Source organism: Rhinopithecus bieti, unplaced genomic scaffold, assembly GCF_001698545.2.
Source record: "Rhinopithecus bieti isolate Rb0 unplaced genomic scaffold, ASM169854v2 scaffold_14225, whole genome shotgun sequence".
Classification (NCBI taxonomy): domain Eukaryota; kingdom Metazoa; phylum Chordata; class Mammalia; order Primates; family Cercopithecidae; genus Rhinopithecus; species Rhinopithecus bieti.
In genome coordinates, this window is record NW_016807704.1 from 297,821 (window position 1) to 315,107 (window position 17,287).

The window sequence follows — 17,287 nt, forward strand, 5'->3', positions numbered from 1 at the left end:
AAAAAAAAAAAAAAAAAAAATGGAAATAATTTAAAAAAAAAAAAAAAAAAATGGATATAATTATGTAAAACAAAAATAAAACCCTATGCATTAAAAAAAAAGTCCCAAAGGCCTGGTGCAGTGGTTCACGCCTGTAATTCCAGCACTTTGGGAGGCCAAGGTGGGCAGATTACTTGAGGTCAAGAGTTTGAGACGAGCCTAGCTAACATGGTGAAACCCCGCCTCTACAAAAAATACAAAAATTAGCCGGGCGTGGTGGCATGCACCTGTAATCCCAGCTACTCAGGAGGCTGAGGCAGGAGAATCGCTTGATCATGGGAGGTGGAAGTTGCAGTGAGCCGAGATTATGCCACGGCACTGGGTGATAGAGTGAGACTCCTTCTCAAAAAAAAAAAAAAAAAAAAAAGCCCCAAAGGAAAGACATTAAAATGTAGTCACTATGCATAGATGGTATTAATAAAATAATAATATATTGGCATTAGATTAGAAACTTGTAATATTAAGATTATTCTATATTGTTGAACCAGCATCTGATAAATCTGTTTGCAGTGGTGACAGAATTTTAAAAGTACCTATTTTTTCTTATTACTAATAACCCTTAATCAACCTGGTGATGTTATCAACACCACAGTTCACTCTTGTTTTAATAATGGAAATCCTGTATTTTTTTTCTCAATTTCCTGTGTAGCGTTATATTATATTCTGTAAAGGACAAGATATTTTGCCAGTGTGGCACAAATTTGAGAAGACCCAAGGCCTAGCATTTCATAGGATGAACCTGTCCATGACTATATGCAGATGATAGTGTATATTGCCCATTAAAATAATTAGATGACCAAAAAAAAAAATAAATTTGGGTCATTTTCAACTTTTACTATTATAAGTGATGCTGTGTATATACATCTTTGTGCATGTTTATGATTCTCATTTATTTATTTATTTATTTATTTATTTATTTATTTTAAAATTATTTGTAGAGATGAGGTCTTGCTATGTTGTCCAGGCTGGTCTCCAACCCCTGGGCTCAAGTGATCCTCCTGCCCTGGTTTGCCAAAGTGCTGAGATTACAGGTGTGAGCTACCACACCCAGTTGATTCTCTCCTTTAGAATAAATTTCTGGGCCGGGCGCGGTGGCTCAAGCCTGTAATCCCAGCACTTTGGGAGGCCGAGACGGGCGGATCACGAGGTCAGCAGATCGAGACCATCCTGGCTAACACAGCGAAACCCCATCTCTACTAAAAAATACAAAAAAACTAGCCGGACAAGGTGGCGGGCGCCTGTAGTCCCAGCCACTCGGGAGGCTGAGGCAGGAGAATGGCGTAAACCCGGGAGGTGGAGCTTGCAGTGAGCTGAGATCCGGCCACTGCACTCCAGCCTGGGCGGCAGAGCGAGACTCCGTCTCAAAAAACAAACAAACAAACAAACAAACAGAATAAATTTCTGGAAGTGTATTTGCTGATTAAAAAGAATGAACATCACAAGGCACGGTGGCTCACACCTGTAATCCAAGCACTTTGGGAGGCTGAGGCGGACAGATCACTGGAAGTCAAGAGTTGGCAACCAGCCTGGCCAACATGGTGAAACCCTGTCTACTAAAAATACAAAAATTAGCCTGGCATGGTGGTGTGTGCCTGTAGTTCCAGCTACTAAGGAGGCCAAGGCATAAGAATCACTTGAACCTGGGAAGCAGAGGTTGCAACCTGGGAAGCAGAGGTTGCAATGAGCTGAGATTGCACCACTGCACTCCAGCCTGGGTGACACAGTGAGACTCCACTGCAAGAAATAAAATAAAATAAAAAGAATGAACATACTTTTTATGGCAGACTGAGCAGACTAATACAATATGATACCATTTATGTAAGTTAAAATACATAAAAAATAGTATTCTGTATTGTTTATGAATGCATCCATATGCATGAAACACTGTTTTTAAAAAGAGCTGGACAAATATATCCCAAACTTAATGATTGCTCCTAGGTATAGGGAGGGTTATAGAACTCAGGGCTGAGGTTACTAGATCTTACTCTATTTGCAATGTTTTATTTCTAATGGGAAAAAGAAAAATAAGGCAAAATGTTAAAAGTGTTTATTTTGGCCTACACAAATAAATGTGAGTGTTCATTATATTACTTTTGTGTCTTTTGGTGTCTTTTACATTTATTTTTAAAAATAAAATAGGCATAAGCTTATAAATAAGATGAAACATGTTATTTGGGAGCAATTACCCCTTCTTAATTAAAACGGATAAATATAAAAAGAGAAAGAGAACAATGAATGAATGAATGAATGGATAGATAGATAGTAGACAAAGAGGGAGGCTGGCCAATTTGTGACTCATTTACACATTTCACAATGTATCATTCTGTAATTTTTTTTTTTTTTTTAGACAGAATCTCGCTCTGTCACCCAGGCTGGAGTGCAGGGGCATAATCTTGGCTCACTGCAACCTCTGCCTCCCGAGTACAAGCAATTCTCCTGCCTCAGCCTTCCAAGTAGCTGGGACTGCAGGCGCACGCTGCCACGCCCAGCTAAATTTTTTTTTTTTGTATTTTAGTAGAGACGGGGTTTCAGTGTGTTGCCCAGGCTGGTTGCGAACTTCTGAGCTCAGGTAATCTGCCCGCCTTGGCCTCCCAAAGTGCTGGGATTACAAGCGTGAGGCACTGTGCCCAGCCTATTCTGTAATTTTAATATTGAAAATGTTGCCCCTGCCAGTACATAATATTTGTTCATTCATTTCCTGATTTGTTCAATAAACAATTATTAATAATTAAGCATGTGCTGGACAGTAGTGTAAGGGCTTATAAAACATGGATGAATAAGGCAGATACTATCATTGAGGATCTTAGTCCAATGAAGGAGACAGACGTAAAAACTTAATCACAGGACTATATAAAGCATGTTCTACAAGCGGGAGGAATGTTATTGCAGCAGATCCAAGTTGCTTGTGTTGCCACAGAAAGTCAAGGAAGCCTTCACTTAGAAGAGATGACATTTGAAATGAATTTAGAGGAATTCCAAAAGTCTGAAGCTTCTGACTGAAGGCTTAAAATCCACTAATATCTGTATTCCATAACTTCTCTCTATATATCCCCAGACAAAATTATTCTATAATTTACACACATACCTTTTAAAAATCTGATAAAACCCAAAATGAGTCTTGTCTCACCTTTCCAGATTTTTTGTCTTCTAGGACTGCCAATTTTTTTTTCTGCTTATTATATTCTTGTCTTCTTTCTAAAACACTCATAATATTTTCATCTGTTAAATTCTTCCTAAACTCACAGAACTGAGGCCAGAATTTAAACAGGACCCCAAAAATTGTCATCTGTATAAAAAAAAGTCTCAGATTACAATTTTATACAAATGTACCAATTTAAACTATTCACCATAATAACAGATTAACTATTCTATCTTTAATATATACCATGTTTGCTCCAACTTATTGTCTCCAGACATCTTGGTATAGTTTTGCTCAGCACATGCTTATTATCAATGGTTTTTATTACCAATGAGAAGTCTTTCTTTAAAAAAAAAATACACTAAATACACTTAAAAGTCATTTTATTCTTTATGTTTCCCTAACCAATTGATTGTATTAACAAAGAATCCATTAGGTCTTTTAAAATAAGAAATGTATGTTTTCTTTTAAAACATATACTAGTTGATCTGCCATACACTCTGCTGTTTTATGCAAGTATTCCAAATATCCAGTTCATCAAGGAAACTACCCCCTCCCTTTTTTCTTTTAGAGAAAGGAAATACCATTTTGCCTCTGGAAAAGCTCTTAAACAAAGCTGCAGATCTAAGAATAAATCTTGAGTAACTTTGAAATGATATAATCTCTTACTTTTATGTGAGAGCAAGAAAAGTAACATTTAAAAAGCAGAACGGTATCCTGGACAAATGCTTTCTATAAGGACACTTTAAGTGATTAATTGTGATATTTATAGAGATAAGAATAGTTGCTCTAATTCTCATGCCAAGTTTTTCCATTAGTTCCAGAGGTATACATTACTTCAAGAAGGTAGGACTTGCCACATAAGATCAAGTTCAACATCTTATTGCTAGGAATGGCCTTTACCTAATGCCCTGGAAAAAAATGAACCATCCCATTAGGCTCCAAGCCAACTCACAGGGGAAAAGAGGAATCTTTAAAAAGTAAATGCTGCAGTGATCAAGAGACCTGAAATGGCATATTTCATTACTCCTCTTTTCCATACATGAATGTTATTAGTAATACTAAAATTATTCGCTCCTTTTAAAATACAGTTTTGTTATTGAATTCTGTAGCCTCTTGGGAGTGTAAATGTAAAATCTAGAGATACTTTATTTGATGAAACGCAGGTTTTTAAGACACTTTCATTTACATTTACCTGCCATACACTTAATTAAGTAATCCCCTGTTCCAATGTTAAGGGATCATGGCAGTTTTTATTATGAACTGAAGCTTAAATACTCCTCCTCCTCTATTAGTCGTACTTCTCAGTTATCTTTCTAAAACCTGAGTCACTCCCAGTTCTTGAATATATATATTTCCATTTTGAAGGCTTTCTAGTAAAAGTCACCCAATCAGGACATAAAACCACTCTATTGTTAAAAGTTGCAATTGAGATTGTAGGTTAATATATATTGTTAATTATAATTACCCTGTACCTTTGTAATCTTAAAAGATAACCAAATTGTGGATAAGAAAATGTTTTAATAAACATAGAGCTACTTTACTCACTGCCAGTAAATAAATAATGGCTTTAGTATGAGCAAAAGGGGCCAGCGAAAATTTGACTGGGTGATGCAAACTTTCAGGTTATTGATAGTGGGAGTGAGGGATAGACAGAGGCTACACTGATACCAATGCTAAAACTGTCAGCAGTTTTAAATTTACTATTCAGCCCTTCTGCTCAACTTTTCTCTCATTTCCAATTTGATCTTACTCCTTTCTGTCATGATATATTTCTTCTCACATCATTCATTTATGTGTCCAAAAAATGTCTCCTCTATGCCTGGCATTTGAACTGCAAAGATAAATAAGAACCATTCCCTGCCCTCAAAGAGGTTACAATATAATGGGAAAGTCGACATGAGAATAATCACTTTCAATTTAGTGTGATAAGTGTTGCGACAGAGTGAAAACAAGGAAGAAAAGATGATACTGCAAAAAACTCAGAAGAGAAAGCAGTAAGGGCCACTTATGAAACTATAATTATTTCAATTAGACTAGGGCAGAGATGGCAGGGAGTGGTAAAAGATGTAGCTAGAGAGATATCTAGGAGTATGGACTTCATTCTGAGGGCAGTGGGAAGTATCTGAAATATTTTTTAAATTATTATTTGTAGAGATAGGATCTCACTATATTGCCCAGGCTGGTCTTGAACTCCGGGCCTCAAGCAATCCTCCTGCCTTGGCTTCCCAAAGTGCTGGGATTACTTACAGGTGTGAGCCAGTGTGCTTGACCGGAATTGAAATATTTTAAGCAAAGTGACATGATCAGATACACATTAAAAAAGGATTGCTCTGTCTACCCTTAGTTGGATGATTTGGTGAGAACCCAGAGGCAGGGAGTTTCTGTAATACATTATGAGTCATGTTGCAGATCTAAAATGAGGTAGGTGAGTGGAGGTGTGGACAGAATGACAGATAATGAGGAGACAACTAGGAAAGTTTTAGGAATGGATTAGATATGGAGGTAAGGAAATGAAGGAGAGAGAAGACATGGAGATGGCCAATCAGATCTGTGGCTTGTATCCTGGGGTAGACGGCAATGCCATTCTCTAAACTTCCTTGGGAAAAGAGGAATAACAACAGATTCAGTGGGATGAGGCCCCTAAATAAAGATTATTTATTTTCAGATGCTCTAACGTCCATATTTAAGATATATCTAGTAGGACTCCCTTTTAGAAAATCAGGTAGAAGTCATAGGCTAGAGGACTCCAATAAAATTCTTTGGTTACAATCCTTGAAGAGTATATCAGAACTGACCGGTATTGGCAGCTCCAGACATTTACCGTCAGACTCAAGGCCTTTGATGTCAATGGATAAGTCCTGGCCTAGTTACTAGGAAACCCAGGCTAGGCTAAGCTATCTCTAAGATCTTTTCATTAACAGATGTTACCATTCTGACACCATGTTTTCAACATTTCTCTATAGCACGTCCTCAATCATTCCTCTATATTTCTGCCTATTTTAATGCATAATTTGGATTGTGAGTCCACTTTTGGTTCCTTGGAGGACTTAGAACACAGCTGGCTCACAAATGAATGTAAGAATAATCGCCTTTTACCATGCTCAAGGGCAATAATACCCTAAATCTGTTTCACATCACTTCATTCATGACATGGCCTTCCCTATTACCCCTATTATAATTTATTTTTCTTAATCATTTTTTAGGAACTGCATCACTAAAAGGCTTTTTAAAATGCAAATAAATTATGTTCACCAAGTCACTGTTTTCTATTATTTATCTTAAAAAGAAGTAACTTGAGCAGGTTAACAGGCACAATTTTCCTTTCATGAGTTTGTATACTTTATGTTGGTAGAGTACTTAAATCTCCTCTCACTTATTTTACGAGCTATGTGAATATTCTAATCTTTAAAAATACACAAATCTTGGGACACACCTATTTTACACATTTTTGTGGTAGCAGATATTTTAAAAGGAAATATGAATGTTGGAAAAGAAAGCAGGAATTAGCTGGAATTTAACAAGTTAAAACAAAATGGTAACCGTGGAAAGCCAAAAGGTAATATTTAATTTTATTTACTGTAAATGATCATGAAAAAAATTGCATTTAAGTTACTAGCTTTTATATTTCAGTCACATATGCAAAGATTATTTAAATTAAATAGAATAAGTCCCAGTATTGGAAGGACTGGAACCTTGTCAAATATGAATAATGTACAAGCTTTAAAAGGATATTTATCTTTTTAATTTTTATTTACTTTTTTTTTTTTTAAGAGACGGGGTTTTGCTATGTTGCCCAGGCTGGCAACTCCTGAGCTCAAACAGTTTGCCTGCCTCAGCCTCCCAAAGTGCTGGGATTACAGGCATGAGCCACCACGCCTGGCCCAAAAGGTTATCTATCTTTAAAAGGATTGTCAATCTATTTTAAAATATGCTTAGCCACATGCCCTGATCTCTTACCTGTGCCTCTCTAAATACATATGGTCCTAACTCCTTCTGGTGTTCAATAATCTTTTGGGCTTGCTCTACTGGAATGTCAATTTGTAAAGCTGGTGGAATACTGGAATTAATAAAGCAGTTGATAATAGTCGTAATCTTCTTCTGAATGACAGACTCATCACAATGAGAATGGCACAAGTCCTGAACAGAAGAAGGAAAGATAGAATGGTATATAATTAATGAACTACTAGAACACTTAATAGAACTGTATCAATATGTGTTTCAATTAATATATACATTTCAACTTTAGGTCAAGAAGGCAGTGATATATTTCAAGGCTGTCTTTAAAAAATTATAGATTTTCTTTCTCTTGGATTTGAGGAACCTAAGACTTTGATACATGTACATGACATAAATACAGATTTCATATAATCCTGATCACTTGTTCCTCTAGGCAAAGGAATGATATTAGTATCTACTTTGACTCATTTAACAACCATATAATGAGGGCCTGTTATATACCAGACACTGAGCTGAGCCCCTACCCTTTTAGGTTCAATCTCCACTGGAGAAGTGTGAGAACACATTACTCCAATTCTGGATAGTTAATACATGTTATGATAGAGGTATACATAGTATCCTAGGAGAACATTGAGAATAGGCACCTAACTCTGCCTACAGGTGGATATAAAAGCTTTCCTGTCCAGTCCTGCCTCTACACCAAGGTGATTTAGGCTCAAAAAGGGTAGTGGGCATGCTGGTTGTCAACAGGTGTGCCATTCTATGTCTTTTATTATCCATGCTGTGTAGTTACCCTATCGCATTATTCTCTTTATAGATAACCTAAAATTAATGATCATACATTAAAATGTGCCATTTAAAAAATTGTCAACATTTATTTTAGACACGGGGGTACATGTGCAAGTTAGTTACATGGGAATATTGCATGATGCTGAGGTTTGGGGTACTGATCCTGTCACTTACGTAGTGAACGTAGTACCCAACAGGTAGGTTTTCAACCCACCCTCCCCTCACTACCCCTTCTAGTAGTCAGTGGTGTCTATTATTCCCATATTTATGTCCATGTATGCCCAATGTTTAGCTCACACTTATAAGTGAGAACATGTGGTTTTTGGTTTTCTTTTCCTGCATTAATTCTCTTAGGATAATGGCCTCCAGCTCCACCCACACTGCTGCAAAGGATATGATTTCATTTTTTATGGCTATGTAGTATTCCATGGTGTATATGTACCACATGTTCTTTATCCAGTCTGCTACTGATGGGCACCTGGGTTGATTCCATGTCTTTGCTACTGTGAATAGTGCAGTGATGAACATATATGTACATTTATCTTTTTGGCAGAATTATTTATTCTCCTTGGGGTATACATACAGTAATGGGATGGCTGAGTCAAATGGTAGCTGTGTTTCAATTTCTTTGAGAAATCTCCAGACTGCTTTTCACATGGCTGGACTAATTTACATTCCCACCAATAGTGTGTAAGTGCCCCCTTTTCTCTGCAGCCTCACCAAGCAGCTGTTGTTTTCTGACTGTTTAATAATAGCCATTCTGATTGGTGTGAGATGGTATCTCTCTGTGGTTTTGATTTGCATTTCTCTGATGATTAGTGATGCTGAGCATTTCTTCATATGTTTCTTGATTGGTCATTTATACACCTTTTGAGAAGTATCTGTTCATGTCCTTTGTCATTTAAAAATGAGCTAGTTTTAAAGTCACAGGTATAGGACTATCTTTTTTTTTTTTTTTAATAAAGAGGTAATTTCGCTTGAATTATGGCATTTTGCTGTCAAAGACATTGCTTTCCAAATCATCAGAAAGCAAACAACTTGGAAACTTCTCACTTTAGGCCCAGAAATGAACCAACATTTATTAAGTACCCAGTATATGCTGGGCTATAGCTCTCCTATGGATATCATGAAAGAAATAAAAATTCTGATGTCTTTCATGTAAAACTTTATATATAATTTGGTGTAAGTGTGAAAAAAACTTAATATAATGTTACATTGTGACAATTAGCACTTCATACTCAATTTAGCATCACCTTAGAATAAAGCCTATTTAGGTCAGGTGTAGTGGCTTATGCCTGTAATCCCAACAATTTGGGAGGCCAAGGCGAGCAGATGGCTTGAGCCCAGGAGTTGCAGACCATCCTGGGCAACATAGTGAAACTCTATCTCTATAAAAATATACAAAATATTAGCTGGGTGTGGTGGTGCATGCCTGTAGTCCCAGCTACTGGGGAGGCTGAGGTGGGAGGATTACCTGAGCCCAGGGAGGTCGACACTGCAGTGGGCCATGATCACACCACTGCACTCCAGCCTGGGCAACAGAGTAAGATGGTGTCTCAAAAAAAAGAAAAAAAAAGAAAAAGCCTATTTTATGTTATTCAATTAGCCTCCTAACTATGGAATATAAGGCTCGTGAAATAAAACAAATTTGTGAAGCTACACAATTATAATTTTGAGCAAAAAGACAGCATTTGGACATAATTATAACTGATTTTTTTTTTTTTCTAATTGTTCTGCCCTGTTGTGCCATTAGCTTAGTTAACTCTCGCCTATTATTAAGGTCTCAGTTTAAGCATACTTTCCTCTAGTAAGCTTTCTGTGACTCTCAGTCCAGGAGAGACGTCCATCTCAGGTACTCCCATAGCATACTGTGCTTCTTCCCTTGTTGCACTAATCACACTCTTATAATTGTCTTGTCTACCACTCATTTGTCCTTCCTCTGACATTGTAAGCTCTAACAGGGTAGACTGTTTTGATCACAGTTGTATCCTCAGGATTTGGCCTGGCCCTTGGTAGGTGCTTAATAAATATTTGCTGGATAAATAAATCCTTCCAGTCTTTTCTTTATAGACACAAACACACACATACGCACACACTTTAGATTAAACCATACTGATTTTTATAGCTAGTTTTTAAAAAAGATCAATGAGCAGAACATCTTTTCCCATCATTGATTATTCCCCTAGAACATTTTTAATGGGTAGAGAATGTTCTACTATATAGATACATCATAATTTAGTAACCAATGTCCTTGTTGTACAACTGGTTCTTTCCAACTTTTCACAATCCAGAGAAATGTTTGACTAAGATTGCTCCAGCCATCTCTTTGTATATTACCACAATCAATACTGAGAAGCAGCACACCTTAGTGGTTAAGGCCATGAGCTTTAGCAATAGAATGACCTGATTCAAAGTGTAGCTCTACCAGTTAATTAGCTGTGTGATGTCGGGAATTTCTTAGCCTTTCTGTGCATTAGTTTCATCTGTGAAGTGATGAGAATGACATCCTTGACCTCATGGGATTCTTGTGAAGAATAAATTCATTATTACATGAAAAGCATTAAGAAAATATCTGGCACATAGTAAACACTTAATAAGAGTAAGCCTTATAAGAGTTAGCTTGGTTAGACTTTATCAAGTGGAATAAACGCCTTCCAGCTGGCAAAATCCCTCACAGACCAATGCAAGTATCATCACTCTTGCTGAGACTTCACTGACCTATTGTCCCCCCACCCCATCATTCTCTCCTCTGTGCTAAAACTATACCTAGTCAGAACAAGGATAAGAGTCAACATTATTTCCTAATATTTGTTCTCATGGATGTTTTCCTGCCTGAAAGAGGGCAGTGTGTTGTATTCACCTTTTTATGCCTACAATCTAGCATAATGCCTGGCACATTCGATACTTAGTAAATGTTTGTTATATAAACAAATTTACTCCGATAGCTTGCTTTTTAATAGCTACCTAGTATTGTAAGTCTCTCATGCTATATTGTAGAAAAGACATTAAAATGGAGACCAAAATTTAAATGGAGGCCTTAAAGGAGAAAGTCATAAAACTAAGGGTTCACTGTGTATAAGTCTATAGTTGGTTTTTTAAAATACCTATTTTACAAAGTTTATCTCATTACCTCTTGTCCTAGCAGGGTTAGGCTTGTTCATATTTACATTAGGTTAAAGATAGTTCTGCCCACCCATAAGAAAAAATTACCTATTGAGAAAAACACACTCTACCTCCTTTCTAATTCCCAAAAAAGTTATTTTAATATTGCTCATGTGAAAGACTGTGAAAAAGCTTCTCTCAAAATTTTTTTTTACCAGCCTGGGCATCACAGGGAGACCCCATCTCTACAAAAAAATTAAAAATTAGCCAGGCATGGTGGTGCATGCCTGTACTCCCAGCTACTTGGGGGGCTGAGGTGGGAAGATCACTTGAGCCCAGGAGGTCAAGGCTGCAGTGAGCTGTCATTGTGCTACTGTACTCCAGTCTGGGCAACAAAGTGAGACCCTGTCTCAAAAATTTTGTTTTTTAATGTTACAGTCTCAGCTGAGAATAGTACAAAAACTGTTGATAACAGAAAAGGGTAGAAAACAGTTTTACTGTATGTTGGAAAAACTTAGAAATAAATTTAATTGAGCAACTACTAACTATATGTTAAGCAACTATATTAGTGTCACATAGTACATAGTACATAGGCCATTTGAAAGCATTATACTCCTAAATTGTTAATTTTTATTCCCCATGTTTACAATGGGATGGAATAGACTGCTTGCAAGGAAATGAGCCTGCTACCTCTGGGAGCATTTAAGCAAAGACTAAAATACCTTTCAGTATTTCTAGACATTTCTTTATTCAAGTCTAGACAACACAACAGGGCAAGTTCCTTCCTCCTCTTCAATGTGAAGATTCTGTATGATTACACTAAACACTTAATCCTGAAAATAAACTGCCTTTGTACCTAACCATTTCTCTTTTACTTATTTTGTTAAGAATTTGGCTGTTCTTTTTCATCTCTAATTCTTTCTAATTCCTTTCTCTTCTCTACTGGTTTATCCATAATCCAATATCTTTGATTACTATTACTGTAAATATGGCTGGGGGGGATTCTTACAAAGAGATTTTAGTTGTATGGATACACCAAATATAGATACTGTTAGGAAAAAATATGTACAATACATTTAGAGATGATTGATGTGTAGAAATATAGTTAAAACTCTCTTCAGGAAGGTTCTCATTAAATCACATGTACGTTAATATCTGGAAAAAACCTAATACAGGTTGAGCATCTGTTACCTAAAATGCTTGGGACCAGAAGTGTTTTAGATTCTGGATTCATTTTTAGTTTTGGAATATTTGTATTATACCTACTGGTTGAGCATTCCAAATCCAAAAATAAAAAATCTGAAATACTCCAAGGAGCATTTACTTTAAGTATCATGTTGGCACTCAAAAAGTTTCAGATTTTGGAGCATTTCAGGTTTCAGATTTTCAGACTTGGAATGCCCAAACTGTATTATCATTCCAGGGCTCACTCTTATTCTTCACTGTATAATAATAAATGTATCTAGAGATTGGACGATAAACATCTCAATATTTATATACTGGTAGGAAAAAGATGGCAAAATTGGGATATCTTATATAAATCTTGTGCATAAAGTTAGTTGAAAATCTGACATTTTAATGCATTTCCTCCTCAAAACAGGTGGTTTTCTCCAGCTCCCAATACAATACCTTATATTTTTGTACTTCTTGCCAAAAGAGTAAACCATTTTCCAATAAATCTCCTTTTAGAGCCACAAAACGTTGAAATTGTCTTGAAGTAACTGGATTCAATAATGCTTTGCGAAAAGCAATGATTTCACAAGATGAAGAGATCCACTTACTCTCCACAGGCTGTCCAAAACAGAGAATATAGGAAATTGGCTCATTAATTAGGCTAACAATTACCAACTTCTATCTCCTATAATTTTGCCTGTCGAAATGTGTGGCATGGGTACAATATTTTCCCCTGTTCCTTTCTCTTTTGTCTCCTTTATATTTTTATGGCTTCATTTTAGGAGGTAGAGTGAAAAGAAATGACTAGATGATTTAGACCATATGACTACATTGTTTAAAATGTTAACAGTTATTACAGCTTGAGATTATGGTGAAAACTACTTTTAGTACATTGTATGAGTTCTGTGTTTAAACAGAACAAAGTAATCATAATGTTATGATTATATGTTATTACATTATTTATTTTATTATTACATGTTATATATTAATATATAATTCTCTTGTTTTTTAAAAGTAAAAGTAGTTAACATTTAATATATTTTTCATTTTTTAAGAAAAAATTATCAATTGATTCTATAAGTTAAATAATGTACTATAGCGCTTCACTATAATTTTATCCTGTAAATATTATATTTTTAGATGAGACATCTTTTTATTATGTTAATAATGACTAAAAATAATAACAAATAATGATTATTAATAAATTATTTTATTAAAATTCCTTTGACTGACTGTTTACTTTACATAACATGAAAGCCAGAAGCACCCATGGCATTTTAGTAACACCTAAAGTTATTTTTATCAACATTTATTATATATCTTTACAATTTGGAAATATAAAATATCTACTTATTTTATTTTGCCCATTTAAAATCACATATTCAACCCCATTTAGCCTTTCAGATTGAAAACATAAGAAATCGATTTTATTGAATTCACTAAACAGATTTTAATATTTAAGTTCCCCAAAGTTGATTTTTAGCTTACAACCATGCAAGGAAGTATCATTCCAAAGACAACAGTTTAGATGGATTTAGCAACACATAAAATAAATTCCTTGAAACAAATAATATGTGACCATCAATTTGTTTAGAGAGTTACATTTTTTTAAAAGTGCCATGGTAACACAAAGGAAGGAGTAACTAATTCTGCCTGGAGGTGTAAAGCCTTTACAGAGAAGGGCCTTGAGGATGACATCTGAGTTGGAAACTGAAAAGTGAAGGCAACTCCAGGCAGTCTAGATGAATTGTGGTGCCATTAACCCAGATAAAGTGAACAGAAGTGAATAGATGTCCCTATTTTAGTGAGACATATGTCACGTTCTCTGGACAAAAAGTTAAGACCCCCACCATATGGCCCATATTAAAATTATAGCCCTACAAATAGGAACAGCTATGTATTAGACTGTGATGTTTACTTAAAATCCACTCAGCAAATAATATTTTAAGATCTGCTTAAGATACTAAAACTTAGAAATTTAACTAAAACCTGTAATTTAAACAAAATAATAAAATACATGTAATAAATAATTATATACAAATAATTCCATTCCATGTAATATTTCAATCAAAACTATAGCAAAAAACAAACATTAAAAAAGTTTATTTCTTTTCAAGAGGAAAATACACAAAAGAGCATACTAACAGATACATACATTCCTCTAATATTCAAATAAACATCCATTTTTGTTAGTTAGCAGAGGGTCACCTAGGTCTAGTTGGACATTTTATTAGCACCTGCAGAAGGATAAGTACACATAAACTTCTAAGTTCAAAAGGAAGACTATGCATGTTACAAAGCAAAATAGGCCATTTCTAGCCAGGTATTATATTGTAGTGGTTTTAAGTCATCAAAATGATAGTTATCTTAATTCTTTTAAAGCTAAAATTCTATCCTTTTGCTTTTAATATTTTTATTTATATTTCAATTTGATTTGATTTTTTATGTGTGCTCCTGCTCGGCAAAGTGCCCTTGTGAGGATGCCTGAGAGCAGTGTACAGTTATGATTAAAATGCAGTTCTAAATAGAAGGGATAATGTACCAGGTGTGATGGCTCATGCCTGTAATCCTAGCAGTTTGGGAGGCCAAGACGGGCAGACTGCCTGAGCTTAGGGGTTCAAAACCAGCCTGGGCAACACGATAAAACCCCGTCTACACTACAAATGCAAAAAATAAGCCGGGTGTGGTGGTGCGTGCCTGTAATCCCAACTACTGGGGAGGCTGAGGCATGAGACTTGCTTGAACCTGGGAGGCAGAGGTTGCAGTGAGCTGAGATTGTGCCACTTTATTCCAACCTGGGCGACAGAGCAAGACTCTGTCGATTGATAGATAGATAGATAGATAGATAGATAGATAGATAGATAGACAGACAGGCAGATAAATGAAAGTCACAATGTAAGACAATTTAACCTGCTGATTCTGCTGCATGCTGCTCATTTTTTGTGTAATTCACCCTCAATAATAAACTATCACATGTTGGAATGCACAGCTTGTCTCAGTAAATCCATGACACGCAGAATAAAGAAAAATACATACTTAAGGCAATCACACACTTCTAAGGTTGAGCAGGTCAAGGATCTCTTTAAGAATAGAGCTCCTTATTCAGGAGGTGAACACAGGAGGATCACTTGAGCCCAGGAGTTAGATGTGATAACGAGCTATGATCATACTATTGCACTCCGGCCTGGGCAACACAGCAAGACCCAAATAATATTAGTAATAAGTTTTTTAAAAAGAACAGAGTTCTGAATTCCAAGGGCTGATGGGAAGCCTCTAGCAGGGGACTCTGGCCTTGTGGAGGAACCCTGTTTCCCTTTCATTCCCCTGCCTTTTCACCCAGTAAAACCCAGCTTTATTTACCCTTTAAACCGTCTCCAAGCCTAAATTTTCCTGGCCGAGGGACGGACAAGAACCCAGTCTTTAGCTGAACGAAGGAAAAGTCCTGCAACATTCTTGGCATACAACCTGGGGGCTCTTGAAGAGATGTATCAGAATTCCACAATGCATCTGGTTCTTGGGCAAGTCACTGAAATGTGGGTCAGATGTTGAAAGTTGCTGTACTACGATGTGAAAATTAAGCCCACTGCAGCTCAACAAGGCCTACTGCCTCTAGACTCCACCTCTGTGGGCAGGGCACAACTGAACAAAAGGCAGGAGACAATTTCTGCAGACTTAAATGTTTGAAGAGAGCAGTGGTTCTCCCAGCACAGCATTTGAGCTCTGAAAATGGACAGATTGTCTCCTCAAGTGGGTCCCTGACCCCCGTGTAGCCTAACTGGGAGGTGTCTACGTGGTAGGGGCCGACAAACACCTCATATAGGCGGCTGCCCCTCTGGGACGAAGCTTCCAGAGGAAGGATCAGGCAGCAATATTTGCTGTTCTGCAATATTTGCTCTTCTGCAGCCTCTGCTGGTGATACCCAGGCAAACAGGGTCTGGAGTGGAACTCCAACAAACTGCAACAGACCTGCAGCTGAGGGACCTGACTGTTAGAAGGAAAACTAACAAGCAGAAAGGAACAGCATTAACATCAACAAAAAGGACATCCACACCAAAACCCCATCTGTAGGTCACCATCATCAAAGACCAAAGGTAGATAAAACCACAAAGATAGGGAGAAACCAGAGCAGAAAAGCTGAAAATTCTAAAACTCAGAGCATCTCTTCTCCTCCAAAGGATTACAGCTCCTCATCAGCAACAGAACAAACCAGGATGGAGAATGACTTTGACAAGCTGACAGAAGTAGGCTTCAGAAGGTCAGTAATAACAGACTTCTCTGAGCTAAAGGAGGATGTTGGAACCCATCACAAGGAAGGTAAAAACCTTGAAAAAAGATTAGACGAATGGCCAACTAGAATAAACAGTGTAGAGAAGGCCTTAAATGACCTGACGGAGCTGAAAACCATGGCATGAGAACTTCATGATGCATGCACAAGTTTCAATAGCGAATTCAATCAAGTGGAAAAAAGGGTATCTGTGATTGAAGATCAAATTAATGAAATAAAGCGAGAAGACAAGATTAGAGAAAAAAGAGTAAAAAGAAATGAACAAACCCTCCAAGAAATATGGGACTATGTGAAAAGAGCAAATCTATATTTGATTGGTGTACCTGAAAGTGATGGGGAGAATGGAACCAAGTTGGAAAACACTCTTCAGGATATTATCCAGGAGAACTCCCCCAACCTAGAAAGGCAGGCCAATATTCAAATTCAGGAAATACAGAGAACACCACAAAGATAGTCCTCGAGAAGAGCAACCCCAAGACATAACTGTCAGATTTGCCAAGATTGAAATGAAGGAAAAAAAGTGTTAAGGGCAGCCAGAGAGAAAGGTCGAGTTACCCACAAAGGGAAGCCCATCAGACTAACAGCAGATCTCTCAGAAGAAACCCTACAAGCCAGAAGAGAGTGGAGGCCAATATTCAACATTCTTAAAGAAAAGAATTTTCAACCCAGAATTTCATATCCAGCCAAACTAAGCTTCATAAGTGAAGGAGAAATAAAATCCTTTACAGACAAGCAAATGCTGAGAGATTTTGTCACCACCAGGCCTGCCTGACAAGAGCTCCTGAAGGAAGCACTAAACA

General features: G+C 36.8%; 1 protein-coding gene across 2 annotated transcripts in view; it reads right to left on the reverse strand.

Annotated features, from left to right (window-relative positions):
- The window catches only part of RGS22 (regulator of G protein signaling 22), a 140,390-nt gene that overhangs the window by 28,949 nt on the left and 94,154 nt on the right, over positions 1-17,287 (reverse strand). For both annotated transcript variants that reach the window (XM_017883365.1, XM_017883366.1), the window contains 3 exons: positions 12,659-12,820; positions 7,139-7,318; positions 3,167-3,325 (listed from right to left, as the gene is read on the reverse strand). In XM_017883365.1, coding sequence (XP_017738854.1) covers positions 3,167-3,325; positions 7,139-7,318; positions 12,659-12,820 — 501 coding nt within the window. The remainder of the gene's footprint in view (positions 1-3,166; positions 3,326-7,138; positions 7,319-12,658; positions 12,821-17,287) is intronic.